This window comes from Acanthochromis polyacanthus, chromosome 22, assembly GCF_021347895.1.
Source record: "Acanthochromis polyacanthus isolate Apoly-LR-REF ecotype Palm Island chromosome 22, KAUST_Apoly_ChrSc, whole genome shotgun sequence".
NCBI lineage: Eukaryota > Metazoa > Chordata > Actinopteri > Pomacentridae > Acanthochromis > Acanthochromis polyacanthus.
Genome location: NC_067134.1, coordinates 11,555,517 through 11,575,249, shown reverse-complemented (window position 1 = coordinate 11,575,249; position 19,733 = coordinate 11,555,517). Strand labels below are relative to the sequence as shown.

Sequence of the window (19,733 nt, the reverse complement as noted above, 5' to 3'; positions counted from 1 at the left end):
ACTCTTCAACCTCTGACTTTGTTGCCATAAGTTGTTCTCCGTGTTCCTGATTAAACATGCCCTTCACAAACTTAAAAGGGTTCCTAAAAAATGTTAATCTTGCACGTTCTTCTTTCTCTTCTCCCTAAGGTGTTCTGCCCTTCTGAATGCTGCTAACCAGCTTCTCAGTTCCTCCTGCAACACATTAATTTCCATCCTTTCTTCTTCTGATGCCTTCCTCCACTGCCTCTTTAACGGCCTCCTTTCCTTTACCAGTCTGTCTGTTTCTATTTGGCGCTCAGACCTTCCTACCTGCACCCTCTCACCTCTGCTGTTAGCAAGCACCCCAAATCTCTATGCACCATAAGAGTAGATCAAGACAATCTGAACTGAGGATCCCTTTGAGCTCAGTGAAGACAGAAGACAACACTGCTTCAGTGGCTGTTTGGGCTCCAATGGTGAGAAGGAATTGGACCTGAACCTCAAATAAGAATGTAAACAACAGTCCAACTGTCCACCAGCTGAACTGCACTGAGTTCAGTCATTGAACAAACTCAACATTCTACAGTTTCCTTCATCAGACGTTTTTATCCAAAGAGATGAACATCTGAGAGTAGAAACAACACAAGAAAGGATCTAGTCAGGAGAAAACAACCTGGAGAAGATCCATAAACAATTTCAAGCGTGAACATGAAATGTTTGTTCTGGTGTTTCCTTTTCATCAATGTCTATCTGAAACATTCTATTTTGGGAAAACAGTCGAAACTAAAACACAACCTGGAACCAAGAATTCACAGGTTCTTAAAGGTTCTGTGATGCAGGTTCCAGGTTGTTCAGTTCCTGTAGTGGAAGAGGCCTCATTAAGAGAACTAATGCCAAAGGTCAATAACACAACTGATCTGAGTCTTACAAATACAGAAAACCTCCCACCTCAGCTGTTCTGCTCATTATGAATGAAAACACATTTTAAATGGTAATCAGTTGAACAGGTTGATGAGTCCTGACCTGAGAGCTTCCAGTTTACAGTGTGGACTCTCCAGTCCAGCAGAAAGACTCTCCACTCCTGAATCCTGAAGGTTGTTGTTACTCAGGTCCAGTTCTGTCACACTGGAGGACTGGGAGCTGAGGACTGAGGACAGAGCTCCACCACTTCTCTCTGACAGATTACAGCCACTCAGTCTGAAGAGACAAAAAGCAGATTATACTGATCAAACAGCAGCAAAATGAAAAAAGTATCTTCAGTCTCCAACTACTTACACAACTTTCTTGGAGGCTTTGACCACTGGCAGCAGCCTCAGAAGAACCTCCTCTGAAGCAGAGTATTTCTTCAGGTCAAACACGTCCAGATGTTCTTCTGATGACAGTAAGATGAAGACCAGAGCTGACCACTGAGCAGGAGATAGTTCATCTGTGGACAGAGGTCCTGATCTCAGGGACTGTTGGATCTCCTCCACTAGAGAAACATCGTTCAGTTCATTTAGACAGTGGAACAGATTGATGCTTCTCTCTGCATGGAAAAAAGGTACCAATTGTGTGTGGGATTTTTAATGCTTCAAAAAGGTTATTCTAGTGAATGGGAATTGTACATGTCCAAACATATTACTGGGGGTTTCATCCTAACCTCTACACATAATGCAGCAACTTACTCTGATCATTTGGAGGAAAGTGACTGAAAAACTGACTGAAAGGGCAACTCAGCTGAAGGACTACCCAGAAGGTTAACTATCAGAGAAAACAGGATAGGAATTTGGATGGATGGACAGTACGGAGATAGGGAAGTTTCCTCGACTTTTTGCACAACACTTCTCTGTGTTGTTTTAGGTCGCTGGGGGGTTGTTGATGGTTTAAAAGTAGAACGTAATGTTACATAGTACTACATACATACCAGATGGTACACACAGAAAAAGATGTAGTACATCCCAGTTCATGTTCTGTTAAATGTAGCATGTCAGAAATACCCAGATGTCCTACAGCATTCAAACTGATTTTGTAGAATGAAAACTAACATGTTTTTCTGGCCATTCTGACCCACATTCTATGAACAGTCATCGCACTTAACAGTGTGTCGTGGATATAGAAATAAGTTTGAGCTGCTGAGACTCACAGTCAGATGACACCACATTACTACAGACTGGGATAGTCAGAGTTTAAGGCTCCATATTATGAAGTAATATGTTCTAATTGTATGAACACTGCAGGACACAGTGAATACTTGGTGAGGTCACCTGTATTATGTATTTAAATTTAAAGGTTTGTGATTTGGAATGCAGCTGCTTCAACAACATTGCTCTGCCCTTACTGAGAGCTGATTGGTCAGCTTCCCTCTGGTTGTAAAATGCAGGACCAATCCCAGCTAAACAGTATGAATGAAGAATCTTCAGAAACTGTCTGATCGACTCATAATTTGGTAAGAACAGGTGGGACATGCTTTGCTTCCACAGAAGGTCAGCTCATACAGAACTAATTTTAGTATTTTCAAAGTCAGTTTTGTTGTCAATTCTTCAATATGTAAATGACACACCAAGAATCGATTTAAATATAGTGTGTATATATATATACACACACACACTGCTCAAAAAAATTAAAGGAACACTTTGAAAATTCATATTTCAATACGGGGAAAAAAACTAACTGGATATTTGCATTGATATGGACTGGATAATGTGTTAGGAATGAAAAGTGCCACATTGTTTGATGGAAATGAAAATTATCAACCCCCCAAGAGGGCTAAATTCAAGACACCCCAAAATCAAAGAGAAAAAATGATGTGGCAGGCATATATATATATATATATATATATATATATATATATACACATATATATATACTACCAGTCAAAAGTTTGGACACACCTTCTCATTCAATGCTTTTTGCTTATACATTTTAGATTAATACTGAAGATATCAAAAGTGTAAAAGAATTTATTTGGAATTATATTGTAAACAAAAAAGTGCTCATTTTCAGTATGAATCGATATTGAAGAAAATAATACAAATAAATAAAAGGCACTGAATGAGAAGGTGTGGCCAAACTTTAGACTGGTAGTGTAGATAAATTTAGAAATGTAATGTAAAAAATACAATTTAAAAAGGCAAAAATTAAGTAAATTAAGAACTAGAAAGCAAAACTCAAGTAATCTAGTGACAACAGAAGAAAAACTAGAACCAAGCAACAACTAAGAACTAAGATAAGCAGAACTGAGTGAAATGTAAACATGACCATGAGATAAAATGGCATTGCAGATATAGTGCAGAATATTCAAAACAATAAAAATGAGTACAGTTTCAGTAGAGCAAATATGCTTGACAGTAGGATAATTGAATGACTTTATAGCAAGGTTTAAACAGCAGGGGGCAGCATTCAGTCAGTAGGGTTGATCAGTAGATTTTACAGAAGAACTGACCTTACATGAAACTGACAGAACCTGAGCTATCAAACGGTAGCAGCACCATCATGCATCTTTCTGACTGAAATGATATCATGTTGTTCTTGTCTTGTGACTGACCTTCTGGTCCTGATCTGCTGGCAGGAAACGTCTGCAGCAGATCCTTCCTGTGGATCTTCTCTAAAACCACCCTGGTCACCTGCACAGCTCCCTGAAGTCCACAAGTCTCCACCATCACATCCACAGTTTTACACTTGTCTGGTGTCTGTAGTTGGATCTCTTGGATGGCTGGGATGTCTGGAACATCGTTGGGTTCCTGCAGGAACTGCTGGAATTTATGGAGGTCATCATCATCCAGATCATCCAGGATGTTTCTGAGGTCCTCTGACATCGTCGTGGCTACCTGATAAAGTCAAAGAATATGTCAGCAGTTAATGAACAGTTGTGTTGTTGGCGTGGTGGAGGTTGTTGGATAATTTGCTAGAAGGGTGTTTCTAGTGTTCTCCCTGTTCTGCTGACTTTAAATGAGAACACATCGTCTTAGCAACTGGACACGAGAAAGCAGAATTTAAAAAGTTGTCATCTATTGAATGATCAGAGCGATCAATGGTCCCAGTAATCATAGTTAGACGTGGTAGGATGATCACAGTGGATGGACATGACCAGAAGGGAAGGACACTGGAAGATGACTGACACTCTGCCAATATTCTAAAATGAGAAGGAGTGTCCAAACTTTAGACTGGTAGTGTATGCGTGTTAAAATGATCATGCTTCCTGTCTGCTGAGTCAAGGCTCAGACCTTTTGTGTAAATGAATTGTATTTTTTAACCTCTCCTCTGGTTGATTTTCTTTCCACTGTATCATCATGAACATGATGGACAGAGAAAAGAACAAGGAGACTTCAACCTCAAAGGTACAGCATCTGCTCCTTTTACAGACAAACTTCAATCCTAGATCTTGTTGTCCAAATCTGTCTTTTTTTTACTGCATTGTACAGTTTTATTCTCTTTTATGAACAGATAGCTTGTTCCACTTAGTTCTGTTACAGCCGGATAGTTACCAGCTACAGCACTTTGGTCAACTCTAGATGTTAGTAGTTGTTCCCATATAAATAAAGCTGACAGGAAGCTACTGTAGAAAATATAAAGTAGGTGTAACCTTACAGCCACAGGGCAGCTGTGGCTCAGATGATAGAGCAGGTTGGTGGTTCAGTCCCTGGTCCCTCCATCAGGGTCTTTGGTTAGACACTGAACCTGAAGTTGCTCCAATGGAAGGAAATCACCTGATATTACAGGTCTGTGGCCACTGGGGTGTGAATTTCCCCACCTCCATCATCCCTCCTCTGACCCAACTGGTCAAGGCCAATAATCACCTTCCCTGATTCTGGTTTTCTCTCAGGTTTTTATTCCCTCTCCCTATTCTAGAGTTTTTAATTTAGCCTGCAGTAGTAAACAATCAGTAAAAACCAGTGAAAGACAAAGACAGTGTGGGAAAAAATGAGAAATGGCATAACTAATGCTGAGAACAGTTCTTAAAAACAACTTTAAATACACATCAAAAGATTAAAAACCTTTATCTGGTGAAAGACAGTTTAGGAACAATGGTGATTCTGGTTTTAAAGAAGAACGCCCACCTTAGAAGGAACTGATGTCAAACTTGTTCCACTTTGTCTGGAAACTAGTTTCATATTTTTAATCAAACATGAAAAATAAACTCAGAATCAGAGATCACAGTGGAACTGAAGCTGAAACTGGAAACAGCTGTTTGTTTTCTTGTTCTTCTGGATATTTGAGGTTGTTTTGGTCTCAACAACAGACCAGTATGATATGAAAAGAGAAGAGAGATGAGAGCAGATCAGTGATTTGAGAGAAAACATGAACCTCCTGGATCTTGTTCTGGATCAGTGTCTTCAGTTTTCTCTCAGTCTTCATCGGCTTCAGGTTTCAACAAGCAGTTTATTTATGTGAACACATCTGGGCATTAATGTGTGACTTCTGATTGGTTGGAGAGTCATTAAAACCATGTTCATGAAACATAGCTGAGTTCTGCTTAAATCTCTGTTTCTGTAGATTTAGATGGTGAGTAAGTTCTCCTCTTAACCAGCTGCTTGGAACATTCACTTTATCACCTTATTTTAATTCAGGTAACTCTGTAACACCTTTTCTTTAATTTCTTGTCAGCCTGATAACAGAAAATGAAGGAAAGTCTTAAAATGTGTTTTGAAAGGTTCATATTTTAACCCAAATCATGGTGTTTTATTAACTGCATGGTTCTGGTTGCAGAAATTTAACCAACCAGTGAATGAAACTGAAACCAAAGTCTCAGAATAAAGGTTCCACATGGAACATGAATCCTGGTCTCCTGTTTCTGTTCTATGTCTTCTTCAGGAAACTTTGTGGCTCTTTCAAACTAAACTTTTCCTAAAACGTCACAGTCTGAGAATTCTAGTGAGAAAAAAGATTTGTGTAAAAAATGAGAATGTAGTTTAGTGGTTTAGGAAGATAATTGTTGCTTTCAGAATGATGGATGTGGATGTTTCTGCAGTGGAAGTGACACCACAATGTTTCCAAACTTTACTTCCTTTTACTGACTTTCACTGATTTATACTCTAATTTAAAGTGGATGTTTATAAAAATCATTGTTTCTGTTCAAAGTGAACATTGCTTCATTTATCAGCATTACATCACGGTGAGACAGAGATCAGTGGATATGTCAGTTTTTTTTATTTAAAAAGGTGATGATGGTGAGATTTACCTCTTCCAGCTCGTACTTCAGGTTCTCAAGTTTCCATTTCTCCTGCTTGATCTTCGACTGCAAGTAAAGAAAGACATGTTCTGACTTTAAAGTGAGACTGATAGTTTTTAATTTCACAGAGCAGAAAACACGAGACTGTTCATCTTAGAAGTGATTCAGTTGTGAATGATTTGACATTTAAGTTATTTTACACAGTTTTGTTCTCACTTCTGCTGTAAACTGTAACTGTTAGAATCAACAGTAGATCAAACTTTACATTTATTAAGAACTAAAATTAACATCAGCACCCATCGAATGCAGGAGATTTTTCTGTTTCTGCAGTTAAAGTCAAAATTACTGAATTTTCATCAATATTCCAGAAAAAGTTGAGGTTTTATTAAGTTACTTTATGAAGATGATGACGATGAGATTTACCTTTTCCAACTGATTCTTCAGGGTCTCATTTTTCTGTCTCTCCTGCTGGAGCTGATTGTTGGTTTCTGAATTAATTCTCTCCTGCTGCAGGTAAAATCAGAATTACTGAACCTTCATCAATATTCCAGAGATCTCAGACGTTGTTAGTTTCCAGGTTTTACTCCAGAATCTACAGTTCAGTCTCCATCTTGTGTTTTTCATCCAGAAGCTGCTGTTTCTTTACGTACAACCATTAACTTCTTTTTACGGCTTCTTTGACTCCTGTTCTTAGTTACTGATCGTCTGTTCAGGTTCACACTCTTTGGTTACAACAAATATCTCGTTATTAAATAGAAACTTGTGAGTTTCTATTTAATAGAAACTTTCTTTTATCTCCATTGAAGTTTGCTAAAGTTCTTCTGTTTCTGCTTGAACCACTTTCTCTGTTCACTGATAAACTACATCTGGTTTTTCTCCTCCACTGTCCAGATTCTTTACTTGTCTTCCTGTCACAGCTTGAATACCGACATCTGATCTGCTTTAGAGACACAAACCTTCTTCCTTTATTCCTTGCTTGTTTGTTTACATCAAACTTGACTTTACTTTCTGTCATCACCTGATCTTGTGTCTTTTCCCCTCTACCAGCAGTCAAACTTCTGTTTTGTTACTTACTCGTTCAAGCTCTTCTTCTTTTTGATTAACCAAAGTCTTCTTTTTCCCTAAATATAAATAGAAATAAAATCATCAGTATTTAAATATAGAAAGAACGACAGTCTGGACAGTTGTGTGTGATGAATTAAAATCTCTCATATCACAGTTTCCATTAAAGCTTCAATACTTTACAAAGGTCAAGAGTTTTACATTAATGTGACTTACTCTTTTGTCTTCTTGTGTGAACAAAAATAACAACTGTTAGAATTAACAGGATGAAGGCAGCAGTTAAACCGACTATAGTCGAGGTGTAACTGGACTGGACCTTAAAGAAATCATCTGAAACGATAAAACATGGAATAATGAGGCATTTATTATGAACTGAACAGTGGATTTTGTCAAGTTGAATACAGACTACCTGTAACTTGTATCAGAGTCTCTCTGCTCTGGTTGATGTGGTTCTGCTGGACTCTGCAGGTGAAGTTGTTGCTGTGTTTCTTCTCCACAGTCACTCTGCTGCTGACAGCATAGAAGCCATCAGGACCTCTGACTGTCTCTGTAGGTTCAGCAGAGAGGAGGTTTCCCTCAGCATCCAGCCACAACAGCTCAGGCTCTGGGTACCAGCCTGCAGATTTACACTGTAACTCCACTGAGCCGCTGGTTCTACCAAGTCCTGCTATACTGATGACTGGAAATGGATCAGTACCTGAAGGTAAGAAGGGAAACATCAGACAATAGAAAAGAAGGACAGAACTATCTCACAACTTTACCAGCACTGGATGAATGTTTTCTAACAACCTCCTTAAAACAGGAAGTGTTCAGACTCCTGTGTTTGCACATGTAATTAGAACTCTGTCTCTGAAAAATCACGTTCCTCTAAAGTAAAACTGCGTTCTTAATGATGTTCTGAAAGAAACCTACAATCAAGACTGACATGGAGGTTTTAAAGGAGCTACAGAGTCCACCTGAAACAAGAACTAATCTGCATTCTCAGTTATGTTATTAGATTGAGAATTTAAAACAAAGAAACATGTGGGTTACCTGGTTGCTGAATCCTGCCTCATCTAACATATGAACAGTAAAGCAACAAAATAAATGGGAAATATGTACTGATTAGAAATGTGTTTGTGATATGTCACAAGCAAACATCATTGATGACACATTTTAGTTGAATCAGAATGTAGATTTCATTTCAAAAAGAAAAAAAATAACCATTTTCTCTATTAATACACTCTCAATAACTCTTGAACTCAAAGTGAAAACACGTTTTTAGATTTTTTTTTAAAAATTTAATAAGAATCAAAAACTGAAATCTCTCTAATAAAACATATCTGGACTCTGTAGAAGCCCTTTGGGTTGTAGTTGAAGCTTCAAGGCTTCTTGGACAAACTCTGTTAACTGTTGGCTTCCTTAAACAGAACTTTCTCATTTCATCAGTTTGGTTGGACAACTGATTGAAATAGTTTATTCTCTCTTCTCTGATCTTTACCTCACCATGGTTTGATCAACAACAGAAACTTCCTTCAACTTAAACTACGTCCAGTCAGTTCAGTTTGCCACAGTGGACTCCAGTCAAGTTCTAGATTCATCTGAAGGATGATTTAAAACGGAGTGCAATCAGGAGCCACAATAAAGAATCTGAATTATTTTGCAATTGAGAGACTTTAGTGTTCCAAACTATAATAACATGGGAATGTGCTTACATTGAGTGTTGATGGATAAGAGGCAAATATTGTCCATTTAAACTTCAGGTGTTTGCATTAATCTGTAAATTAAATGGAGAAACTCTGGGCTAAAGGAGATCTGAATTAAGCCACGAGTTATTCTGAAACTCATGAAAACCTGTTTTATGGTTGACAAATAGTATATGTATGTGTAAGCTCTATAATGTCTACCTAACCATTCAATGCCATAGTTTCTCATTATATTTGCTCTGCGATACCAAAAATCTGTTAGATTGTGTATAAACTGAACGTTCTGGTGCTATAAAGTAGTTCTGGATTGTAAAATGCTGCTGCTGTGATGCCTTTGTACCGTTTTCCTACAGAGGAGGAGTTTCAGTGGTTCAAGTTCTGCTTTATTTTATCTGATCAAAACAATGGTCATCACCTCCACAGAGATGATGACTTGGATTAAAAAGAAACAACCGACCTGAGGTACAACTGCTGCAATGTGGATCAATCAGTTAACTGACTGTTATGATTGTGTCCCAGTTCCTGCCCTTTTTTCCCTCCTTTTCCCATTTTTCCTCCCTAGTTGTTTTGTTCTGGCTCCCCCTGTCTGCTGCACCCTGTCTACTGATTACTGTCAGCTGATGCAATCAGCTCAACTCTATCCACCTGGTCCCCCCCTCTGCTATTTAAGCTCTGCCCTTTCCCCTCAGTCTTTGCTGGCTCATTGTTGGACACTCACTTCATCATAGACTCCGCTCCTCCGCTTTCCCTATACCTCTGGACTACTCAGCTTTTCCCCCCTTTGTGGATTTAACCTTTTTTGGACTCAATAGTTTGGATGGACTTCAGTTTGTTTTTGCCGTTGGTCATTTGTTCTCCCAAGTGCGAGTATTTTGTAGCACTGCTGTTTACCACCGTTTAGTTCCCTCTAGCCACTTCAGTCCTGTTTTCTGTTTTGTAGTAGTTTTGATTTTGATTAATAAATCCTTTTTATCATGCCCGGTTGCCTGTCTGTCATGTTTGCACCTGGGCTCTCCAAATCCCACCGTCGTAACACTGACTGTAAAATCTCTCACTCCGTCTGACCTGCACTCAAACAAACCCTAAAACTGGAGCAGTGACTCATTCCTACAGTCTTTATTCTGATCATACACAGAAATGCATTTAGAAAACCTGACAAATCCCAGTTATGAGTCTTGAACTTTCAGTATTAACTCACCAACGACCAGTTCAACAGCAGATCCTCGACCCAGTGTAGGAATGAAGCATCTGTATTTTCCCTTATCAGACAGTTTCACGTTGGAGAGTTTCAGTGAAACGTTTCCAAACTCCAGTTTACTAAATAACAATGACGTTCTTCCTTCATAATCAGGATGTTTGGAACTTTCCAGTTCCTCTATATGCCACCACACATAGACATATGAAGGGTCTAGGTCTTCTCTGGACCACTCTATGGACATGTTTGAGGCATCAACGGCAGGTTCCAGCCGACACGACAAAAGAACGTCAGAACCAACCGTTGCCAGGACCGGCTGAGACGGACAGACCACCTGGGAAAGACCTGGAGAAAAGCAGGTTGGGATTTTACAGCTTTTAAAGAGAGGCATGTGAGGAAGCAAATGATGACAAGATGCCTTTTTGTTGAGGGAACATATTTTAGAATGTTGTTCTTTCATCTATAAATAAACTCTGTTTAAATGTACATTTTGATGGTGTGTGTCGGTTACCTGAACAGTTCTGTGTTAGAAGAAGGAAAACTAAAGCTGTGAAGGAACTGAGCTGAGCCCATGGTTTAGATGAAGCATCATGAAGTTCTGAAAACTGAAATAAATCGCATGTTAAATATAATGAGGAACATACTGATTGGAAAAATCATTGTACATATGAGCAACATAAGTCATCCACCAAACAGATTCTAGATCAAAGATCTCAAACATCTGAATTAGATAAAACACTTTAACTGTACAGATCTTGAAGACGTTATTTATTGTAGAATCAGTTTGACTGATGATCTCACATTTGAATGACCTTATTTTCATTCTTATTTCATACTGATGAATATTCTTAAAGGTGTGTGGTGTAATATCAGAATGTAAATTTGAGCTGGATATCTCTTGGAACTGTCGATATTCTAAAAGAACGGCCATTAAAACGAAATAAATTTGAAGCTAAACTTCACTGCCATTTAAACACAGCTGGGCTAATGTGAAATCTGGGATTGTGCATATTTTATTGGTATTTTCACATTTTTATGGCTTTAAATTAAGTAAAAATGTCAGGTTTAGGATTAAAGGTGCTGTTTTTCAAGACAACATTGTGTGAAATGACACAAAAAGGCCAAAAAGCATCAAGATAACACAATACATTACATTATTTACAGTGCAGTGTTATAGACCGTCAAACTGCTCAACCAAAAACACATCTGTTTAAGCAGAAACTAATTCCATTAATCATATTTTCTCCCAATACATTACAGTCCATAGTTTTGGGTCGGAGGATTCTCGTTTTCTTCATTTTGGCTTCTTTAATGAGCTCAGTGACCAAAATCTTGCATCAGTTAGTTTTTTTTTTTTACAGGTTTAACAGTGAATATTGAGTCTCCAACATTTAAACTTCACATATTAGCTACAGAAACCTGTCTTTGTCATTCTGTACACTTTCTAAAACATGGTTTAACAACTTGTATATCTAACTGATGATTTCCATTTGATTGAAGCTATAAAAAGCTTTGCGGCAAGATTTAATTTAAAATCAAATGTAGCTGACCTACCTGTGTCATGGCTGCAACAGTTTCCCCGTGTTTGAAACCGGCCAGAAGAGAGTTTTTTTTTTTTTTTTTTTTTTTTTTTTTTTTAAAATTGGATCCAATGATGTGAACCGCAGATATGAAGCACGTTAAGACATCATCTAAAATGATAAAACATAAAAGAGAGAGGGATTTATGGAAAAGAATTTAACTGTCAAAACAAAACACCTGTTTAAATCTTCAATGAAAGTTAAAAAAAAACCGAGGCACAACTTGGTAAAGACAGCAGTCCTCATGGTAGAACAGAGAGTAATATAAACCACCTTTTGTCAAAACTGACAGCTTCCAATCAAAAGCTGCCACGTCACAACTTTGACAGGTGCCCCCGCCCCTTTTAAAACCGGAAGTCCCGCCTTATGACGTGGTATTTTTACCACGTGATCTTTGTTTATTCCGGAAGACCCTCCCCCTCGGACGCCAAAGTCAGGTCTAAAGTGTCTCCCTAACCCTCGGCGGCTTATCTATTCGGTGCAGATGCGCCCCCCTCACCCTCCCTCCCGGGTCCTAACGGTCAAAAGTATTTATCTAATCAGAGACGTCCGTGTAAAAACAAATTTCGGCGTTCTCATCCCTCCTATGACAGAGTTTTTAGCATTCTTTGACAGAGAAACCCCGTGAAAATCAAAAATGTTTCTGTATTCTCTCTGTAATAGCGTTCTCTGAACCCCATGCTGTTGTCCGGCATCTCTTCCAGGCTTGCCGTCGTGACTGCTGTGTGTGCCTATCTCTCCCCAAGCCCCTCCTTAATCACCACAGGGTTATCAGAGACGCAGGGGGAGAGAAGTGGAGAATGTTAAACAAAACATTCTTTTTTATTTCTTTACAGTCTGTTAGTTCATAAACACAAGACGGTCAACAAGAACTAACAAAAAAGAATAAAACTGAGCAGTTCATCTGTTGAAAATATACCGCTGGGATAAATAAAACTGTGCGATGTAACTGATTGAAATATATCATTAATAAAAACATGAACAATTTGACTGTTTAAAAATAAATCAATCAGAAAATAAGATCCGTCAGTCTTTTTAACCGGAAAGTTTCAACAATGTAGAAAACATATGGTTTGAAAAACTGTTTTAGTTTGTTAAACATTTTAAATAGAAACGTATGCAGATGAAAACTGATAGGGGTGTGGGATGAATGACCTCAAAGTGTGAAAAAACCCCTCCAGGGGTCGAAAGTCGCATCACACTTGTTTGTTTGAACAGATAAAGAGGAGTCAGTGTTTTTCTCCAACATCCATTCAGCAACGCTGAATTTTACTCAAAGCTTCAAAAATTCAAAAAAAATATAGAAAACGGTAAATGGTTTATTCATCTTGTTTGCAATTTTTAGAATTATTTTTACACACTTTTTTCTGATGATCTGTTGTTTCTAAAAAAAAAAAAAAAAAAAAGCTGTGTTTTATAGGCGCGGAGGAGATCAACTGACTTTCTTGAGGCCTGTGAGTATTTCTTCTTCTTCTCCTTATTGTTATTCCAATAATTATTCCTAGAATTAAACAATTTACGTAATCATTCTCTGCTTTTTTTTTTTTTTTTTTTTTGAGTTACCGAGGAAGAACTACGAGAAATCGAACTTCACATTGAGAACGCAGCCCGAAACAAAGCGTTTAGCAACCAAGAGATTTGGAGCGAACGTGGCTGGGATATAGAGGGCCAGGACGCTGCCACGCTTACGCGGCAAGTGATGCGGGATTTATCCAGCTTCAGAGCCGGGCAGTGGCAGACCGCGCCGAGTGTCTCCGGAGTTCGGGTTCTCTACACCCCGGGCGATTTCAAGCTCCATCATGTTCCATCTCCCTTGACTCTACCCCCGCCGTCTCCTCTCTTCTCCATCGGATCATCACCTCCGACGTCTCCCGGTCCTCCAGCTCCTCCTCCTCCGTCTCCCGAGACCGAGGCAACGGTGCCGGGTTCCACAGCTCCAGCACCGAGCCTGACCTTCGCCCCACCACCAGCTCCTCTGATTGGGAGCAGAAGCAGCAGCAGGACCGCTGCAACCGCGTTCCCCGAGACCGATGCAACGGTTCCGGGTTCCACCGGTTCCACACCTCCTGTACCACCACCAGCAGCAGCAGGTCCCCTGATTGTGAGAAGCGGCAGGACCGCTGCAACCGCATACCCCGAGACCGAGGCAACGGTGCCGGGTTCCACAGCTCCAGCACCGACCCGGACCAACGCCGCTCCACTCGCACTCCCCCACCACCTCCCTTGATCGGGAGAAGCATCAGGACCCCCGCACCCGCCTCCCCCGAGACCGCCACCACGGTGCCGGTCTCCAGCACCCCCTCTCCTCCGACACCGGGCCGGATCTACCCCGCTCCAGTGGTTATTACAGGAGAGGGGAGTCAGATTTTAAGCGGCCCAACAAAATCTGACTCCCCCTACAACTTCTCTCCTGTAATGACTGCATACTTGATACTTCACACAACAGCAGCAGAGGTGCAGATGTTGTAGCTGAGAAAGTTTGGAGGTTGTCACCTCTTGCATTCCCAAAATAATAGGGGAGTCAGATTTTGTTAAGTGACCCAACAAAATCTGACTCCAGATTTTATTTCATATCATACAATCTGCAGTTAACTCAACCTGCATATTTCAGTTAAATTCCTAGTTTTGAAATAGTCTCTCTGTTCATAATCTGCCATACTGTGATCATTTAGCCCCTTATTTTATTATTCTGTTCTTACAGACTAATTTACTAGTTGTTGTTTTTTTAACTTGTTGTGATTTGGTGTTTTAGCTGTTGTAGCTAATAATTTCCCAGGTGTGGGATAAAGAAAGAATGTCAAATCTATTATATTATCTATCTATTATCTATTATATTAATAAAAATAACAACAAAAACAAATGACTTTATACTTAAGAACTATACTTATATTAAAGATTTTATACATAAATACCAGACATATTTTGATGCCATATCTTGCATTCTTAGGGGAGTCCGATTTTAAATAAGGAGATATAAAGCTTTCTCAGTGAACAATTATTTTATTGACACGTGTAGAACACTGATGGAATATGAACAATATTTGGCGATTACACCCTGTCCTGTCCTGATGTCCTCATAGGAGTGAAGCTGAGAGTAGTGTTGGATCTCCCCCGATGCCATTTAGGGTGCGCACATACGGATGAGAAGAGGAGGAGAAACATGTCACCTAATCATATTTAACAGGAAAACATGTCTGCAGTTTGGTACTTAATCACATTTAATCCGAAAACAACAGCAAAAACAGTAAACGTACAACAGAAAACCCGTCAAGTGGCCACGGAGTGTGGTGTTAGCTGTTTTATTGTGAAAGGCTCAGCAGGAAGTGCCGAAGGTTATGTGCTGGAGCGGTTGTTGTAATGTGAATGGCTGTGAACCAGACGCATATAAAAACTGTTGTGAAGCTCTACAAATGTGTCGCCTGATTACCTATGCCTAACAACACGACATGGTGTCAGAAGTGGAGCGGCAGTAAGAGCGCCGGGGTGAGAAAAGGAGCAGTTCTTGGAGCGATAAAGTGACTTCTTTTTCGGGACTGAAAGATGTCACAAGGAGAAGCGGGAGCTAGTGCGGTCTCGCTCGCACCAGCAACTGGCAAACAGCAGAGGTAATTCCAATCGACCCCCGAACGCCACATTCACCATTCAGCCTCCCGAGCCATTTGATTTCGCTAAGCCACAACAATGGGAAAAGTGGATACGGAGGTTTGAACGATTCAGACAAGCTAGCAACTTGCATCTTAGCTCAGAGGCTAACCAAGTAAACACGCTCATCTACTGCATGGGGGATGAAGCGGATGACATTCTTCGAGGTCAAGCTTTATCAGAAGTGCAGAGACATCAGTAACAAGCAGTAAGAGACACCTTAGACACATACTTTGTGCCAAGGAAAAACATAATCTACGAGAGAGCCCGGTTTAACCAGAGAGTGCAACAAGTTGATGAAACTGTTGACTCCTTTGTCACCGCGCTTTATGCTTTGGCTGAAAACTGCAACTATGGAGCTCTGCACGATGAACTGATAAGAGACCATCTCGTTGTAGGACTAAGAGACACCAGCTTAGCGGAGAGACTGCAAATGGACAAGGATCTGACGCTGGAGAAAGTAATAAATCAAGCCCAGCAGTCAGAAGTCATAAAAAGACAACAAACCGACATCAGAGGGGAAAACAAAGTGGAAATGGATGCTGTAACGATGAAGTTCAAGAAAAGCCAGCATTCAAGTCACCAGGTCAACCAAAACAAGCAACAAACACCAAAATAACAAATGAGAAATTCTGCTACAGATGTGGAAAAACCCCTACACATGGGAAAGGACAGTGCCCAGCAAAGGACGTGACTTGTCATTCATGTGGAAAAAGAGGACATTACAGTAAAGTGTGTAAATCTGTAAAGTCAGTGCATGTGATTGAAACTGAGAAATGTGTCACTCCTATGTTTTTAGGTTCTGTAGATGCAGGTTCAGATCCTTGGTATGCTAACCTTATGATCAGAAACCACAAAGTCAGATTTAAGACACAGGAGCGGATGTTTCTACTATCCCAGCCAAGATGTACTACTGTATAAACCAAAATGAGACAGGGTTATGTAAGGCAAACAGACCATTGTTTGGACCAGGTGGTACTCCACTCAATGTGTTGGGCATGAGCAAAGAAACATTGTGCAAAGGTGAACAAGAAATACAAGAGGATATGTATGTGACCAAAGATTTGCACATTGCGCTGTTAAGCAGACCAGCTAGTGTCAAGCTAAATCTTGTGTCTAGAACAGATAGCATAGACATGAAAATGATAAGTGAGAGCTACCCCAAGTTGTGTCAGGGATTGGGTTTAATGCAACAGCCTTACACTATTAAGTTGAAGCCTAATGCTGTGCCTTTTTCCCTGGCCACTCCAAGGCGGGTCCCCATTCCTTTACTAGGAAAAGTGAAAAAGGAACTGGAAAGAATGGAATCCATGGGAGTAATCAGCAGAGTTGAAGTGCCAACTGAATGGTGCTCAGGTATGGTTCCAGTGCCAACCAAAAATGACTCTGTGCATATTTGTGTTGACCTAACTCACCTCAACGAAGCAGTGTGCAGAGAAAAGTACATCCTGCCCTCAGTTGAACAGACACTTGGATCCCTGGTCGGTGCAAAAGTCTTCAGTAAGTTGGATGCAAACAGAGGCTTTTGGCAGGTTCCATTGTCCCCAGAGTCAGCACACTACACAACGTTCATTACCCCTTTCGGATGCTACCACTTCAATAGACTTCCTTTTGGAATAGCCTCAGCCCCAGAGCATTTTCAGCGGAAAATGTCAGTGATTCTAAACGGGCTGCCAGGTGTGGTTTGTCATATGGATGACATCCTCATTTGGGGACAGGACCAGCAAGAGCACAACACGAGACTTCACACTGTGCTAAACAAACTACAAGAGGTCGGTGTCACATTAAACGTGGAAAAATGTGAACTGAGCAAGCAAGAGGTGAAGTTCCTCTGTCACATTTTGTCTGCGGAGGGAGTCCAACCTGACCCAGACAAAATCAGAGCGGTCAAAGAAATGAAAGAGCCATCAAATGTCAGTGAAGTACGCAGCTTTTTAGGGATGGTCAACCAGTTAGGTAAATTCATTCCGAGAATGGCTGAAAAAGACAAGCCCCTAAGAGACTTGCTGTCGAAGAAGAATCAGTGGGTTTGGAGTTGTGCGCAACAAAAAGCATTTGATCAGCTGAAAAGTGAGCTGACTTCAACACCTGTCCTCACACTCTATGACCCAAACAAAGAACTGAAACTGTCAGCGAATGCCTGACAGGATGAACCAGACGCATATAAAAAGTGTTCTGAAGCTCTACAAATGTGTCGCTTGGTTACCTATGCCTAACAACACGACACAGAGTGAAACGTAAGTCGCAGGCGTTCACACAAAGGGGGAGTCGGATTTTTCCGGGGAGTGTGAAAATTCTACAACACCGGCAGCTCATAGACACCAGTGTTATTTATACAGCTTGAAAGACAGCGACTTTTGATCAAACTGGCCTTGTAGGACATTGTCTAGCTTACAACGATTTGAAAGAGGCATCGTTTATGTTTTTCACAACGTGTATCTCATTAGTTATTGATGCCGGTGTTCAAGACTAACTGGTGTTCCGATCAACTGGTGATATTCAGTGAGCGAGGCAGCTGTTACAACGGCAACACGCAGCATAGGTGACTGTATTGATCCCTGTTCAAAACACACAGATGTTAGTAAACTGTTCCGAAATGCTCTTGTTGTCAGCTTTAACATTGTCGTTATTGCTCTGTTTGGACTCACGGCTGTTCAGTCTACCAATAAAATACTCGGTTTAATGAGGACTTCCACCTAACGGAGTGGAAATATCGCTTCACTGCGGCAGAGTGTGACGATCTCCATCAGATTAACTGGTGACAGTCTGTGTCCTCAGTCCGACAAAAACAGCAAGAGAAGTTCTAATACCGTTTTCAAAGCTTACTGCGATAAACCAGTTGGACCTGAGTTGTTCTACTTTTAAACAGATTTTAAGTAAAACAATGACATCATATAACCACATTCTAACCAGAGGTTTCACATTCCAGCCTTCAGAACGTCGATATGCTTCATCTAATTGTCCCCCGTTATTCAGGATTTATTTATTTACTGAGGCACTGCAAGTTAATCAAAATTGTAACACAAAATTAAAGTTTTTTATTTCTGAAGACGCAGAACAATAATAGAGACGAGGATATTTATTCTACAAAACCTTAACGAGCCCACCCTTGAACTATATAGCTAGCTGCTGTTTCAAACAAGATCTCACAACTCAAGATGTGAAACAACTAAATAAGAATTAATAAAAACAGACCAAATAAGATCATCTTCCTGAATTGTTCCACAAGTTCCACCTGCAGATTCCCAGACTCTCAGACTGAAAACTGCCTCTTCACTGAACACCTTTACACTTGTATATACTTATGACTACCAATATCTGCGAATAAATGTTTTTTTTCCTTTTTATTAGCTTCATTGACAGGCCAAGTAAAGAGACAGACGGAAAAGTAGGAGAAAACCTCCAGCAAAAAGCCATGAGCTGGAGTTGAACCCAGGCCGCTGCATCAGGTTTATAAATCTCCTGTTTAATACCTGAGCTAATGCCCCAGTGTATGTGATTTACTGAAAGGAATCCGTGTCTTTTCCAATGACATGTCAGTTTAGAGTAGTATGACACAACAAAGTTCTGCTGCTGGTTTGAACATGAATGTCCTGTGAATTTTTGCTAAATTGCTGCATTTCAAATCCAATACGTTAATACTGCTGGGCTGTTTGTAAAATTTTGACGTTATGTTATTTAAATAAGGCAGTTGTTAGCAACAATGTGATCTAAACCTGCCAATTACTATCAACATATTAATTATACAGCAACACTTCGGCCATTCTGTATCACGCAGCTTGGTTGAACTTCTGGTTAATGAGGTACACCGTGTGCTGGGGATATCCACAAGGCTGGCTAGGTCTAAAGGCCTGGCTTATTCGGTCAGCTCGCTAACTTAGTGGAGAGTTTTGTTCCACCAACAAGGCTTGGGGCTAAGCCCTGGCTGGTAACCATGGTAACTCAGAGAGAGCGTCAAGCCTGGTCCGGGGCAGGCTAACAGTCAAGCTTACTTAGTTCCATGTCAGAGAATGTTCTGACGAGCTCAGGAAAGACGCCGTGTACCGCATGTTACACATTTAATTCATCTTTGATCTGTACATCAACTGATGTCCTCTTGTTCGGTAACTACCGGTAAACATTTGAGACCTTTTTTAAATAACGCTGGAATAACCGTGAATCAAACGATATTATGTTATCACTACAACATGTTTGTCATAGTGTGCAACTGTGGCTCAGTGGTTAGAGCATAGTTATAGTAGATTAATGTGGTTTTACTTTTCATTGCGCTGTGGGTTCGAAATCCACCAGCTGGTAAATACTTGGAAATATCTGATTTTCTTTCTTCTTTCACCCTCAAAGTGCAGTCAACACGAAACGGAATAGGCACAGATGTCTGAAAATAAGCAGGACACAACAGCCACAGTTTTCCATAAAGAATACCTTCCTTTTACCAGCGGTCCAATTTGATCATGATGATA

General features: G+C 40.2%; 2 protein-coding genes across 9 annotated transcripts in view; one reads left to right on the top strand and one right to left on the bottom strand.

The window, feature by feature from the left end:
* Nucleotides 1–19,733, bottom strand: part of LOC110969967 (NACHT, LRR and PYD domains-containing protein 12-like) — a 386,884-nt gene that overhangs the window by 133,714 nt on the left and 233,437 nt on the right. For all 8 annotated transcript variants that reach the window (XR_007939128.1, XR_007939127.1, XR_007939129.1 and 5 more), the window contains one exon: nucleotides 985–1,158. Coding sequence is in view for 5 of the 8 variants with exons in the window: in XM_051942204.1 (XP_051798164.1) it covers nucleotides 985–1,158 (174 nt within the window). In the remaining 3 variants the exon portion in view is untranslated. The remainder of the gene's footprint in view (nucleotides 1–984; nucleotides 1,159–19,733) is intronic.
* The window catches only part of LOC110968364 (NACHT, LRR and PYD domains-containing protein 12-like), a 290,019-nt gene that overhangs the window by 159,725 nt on the left and 110,561 nt on the right, over nucleotides 1–19,733 (top strand). The window lies entirely within an intron of this gene.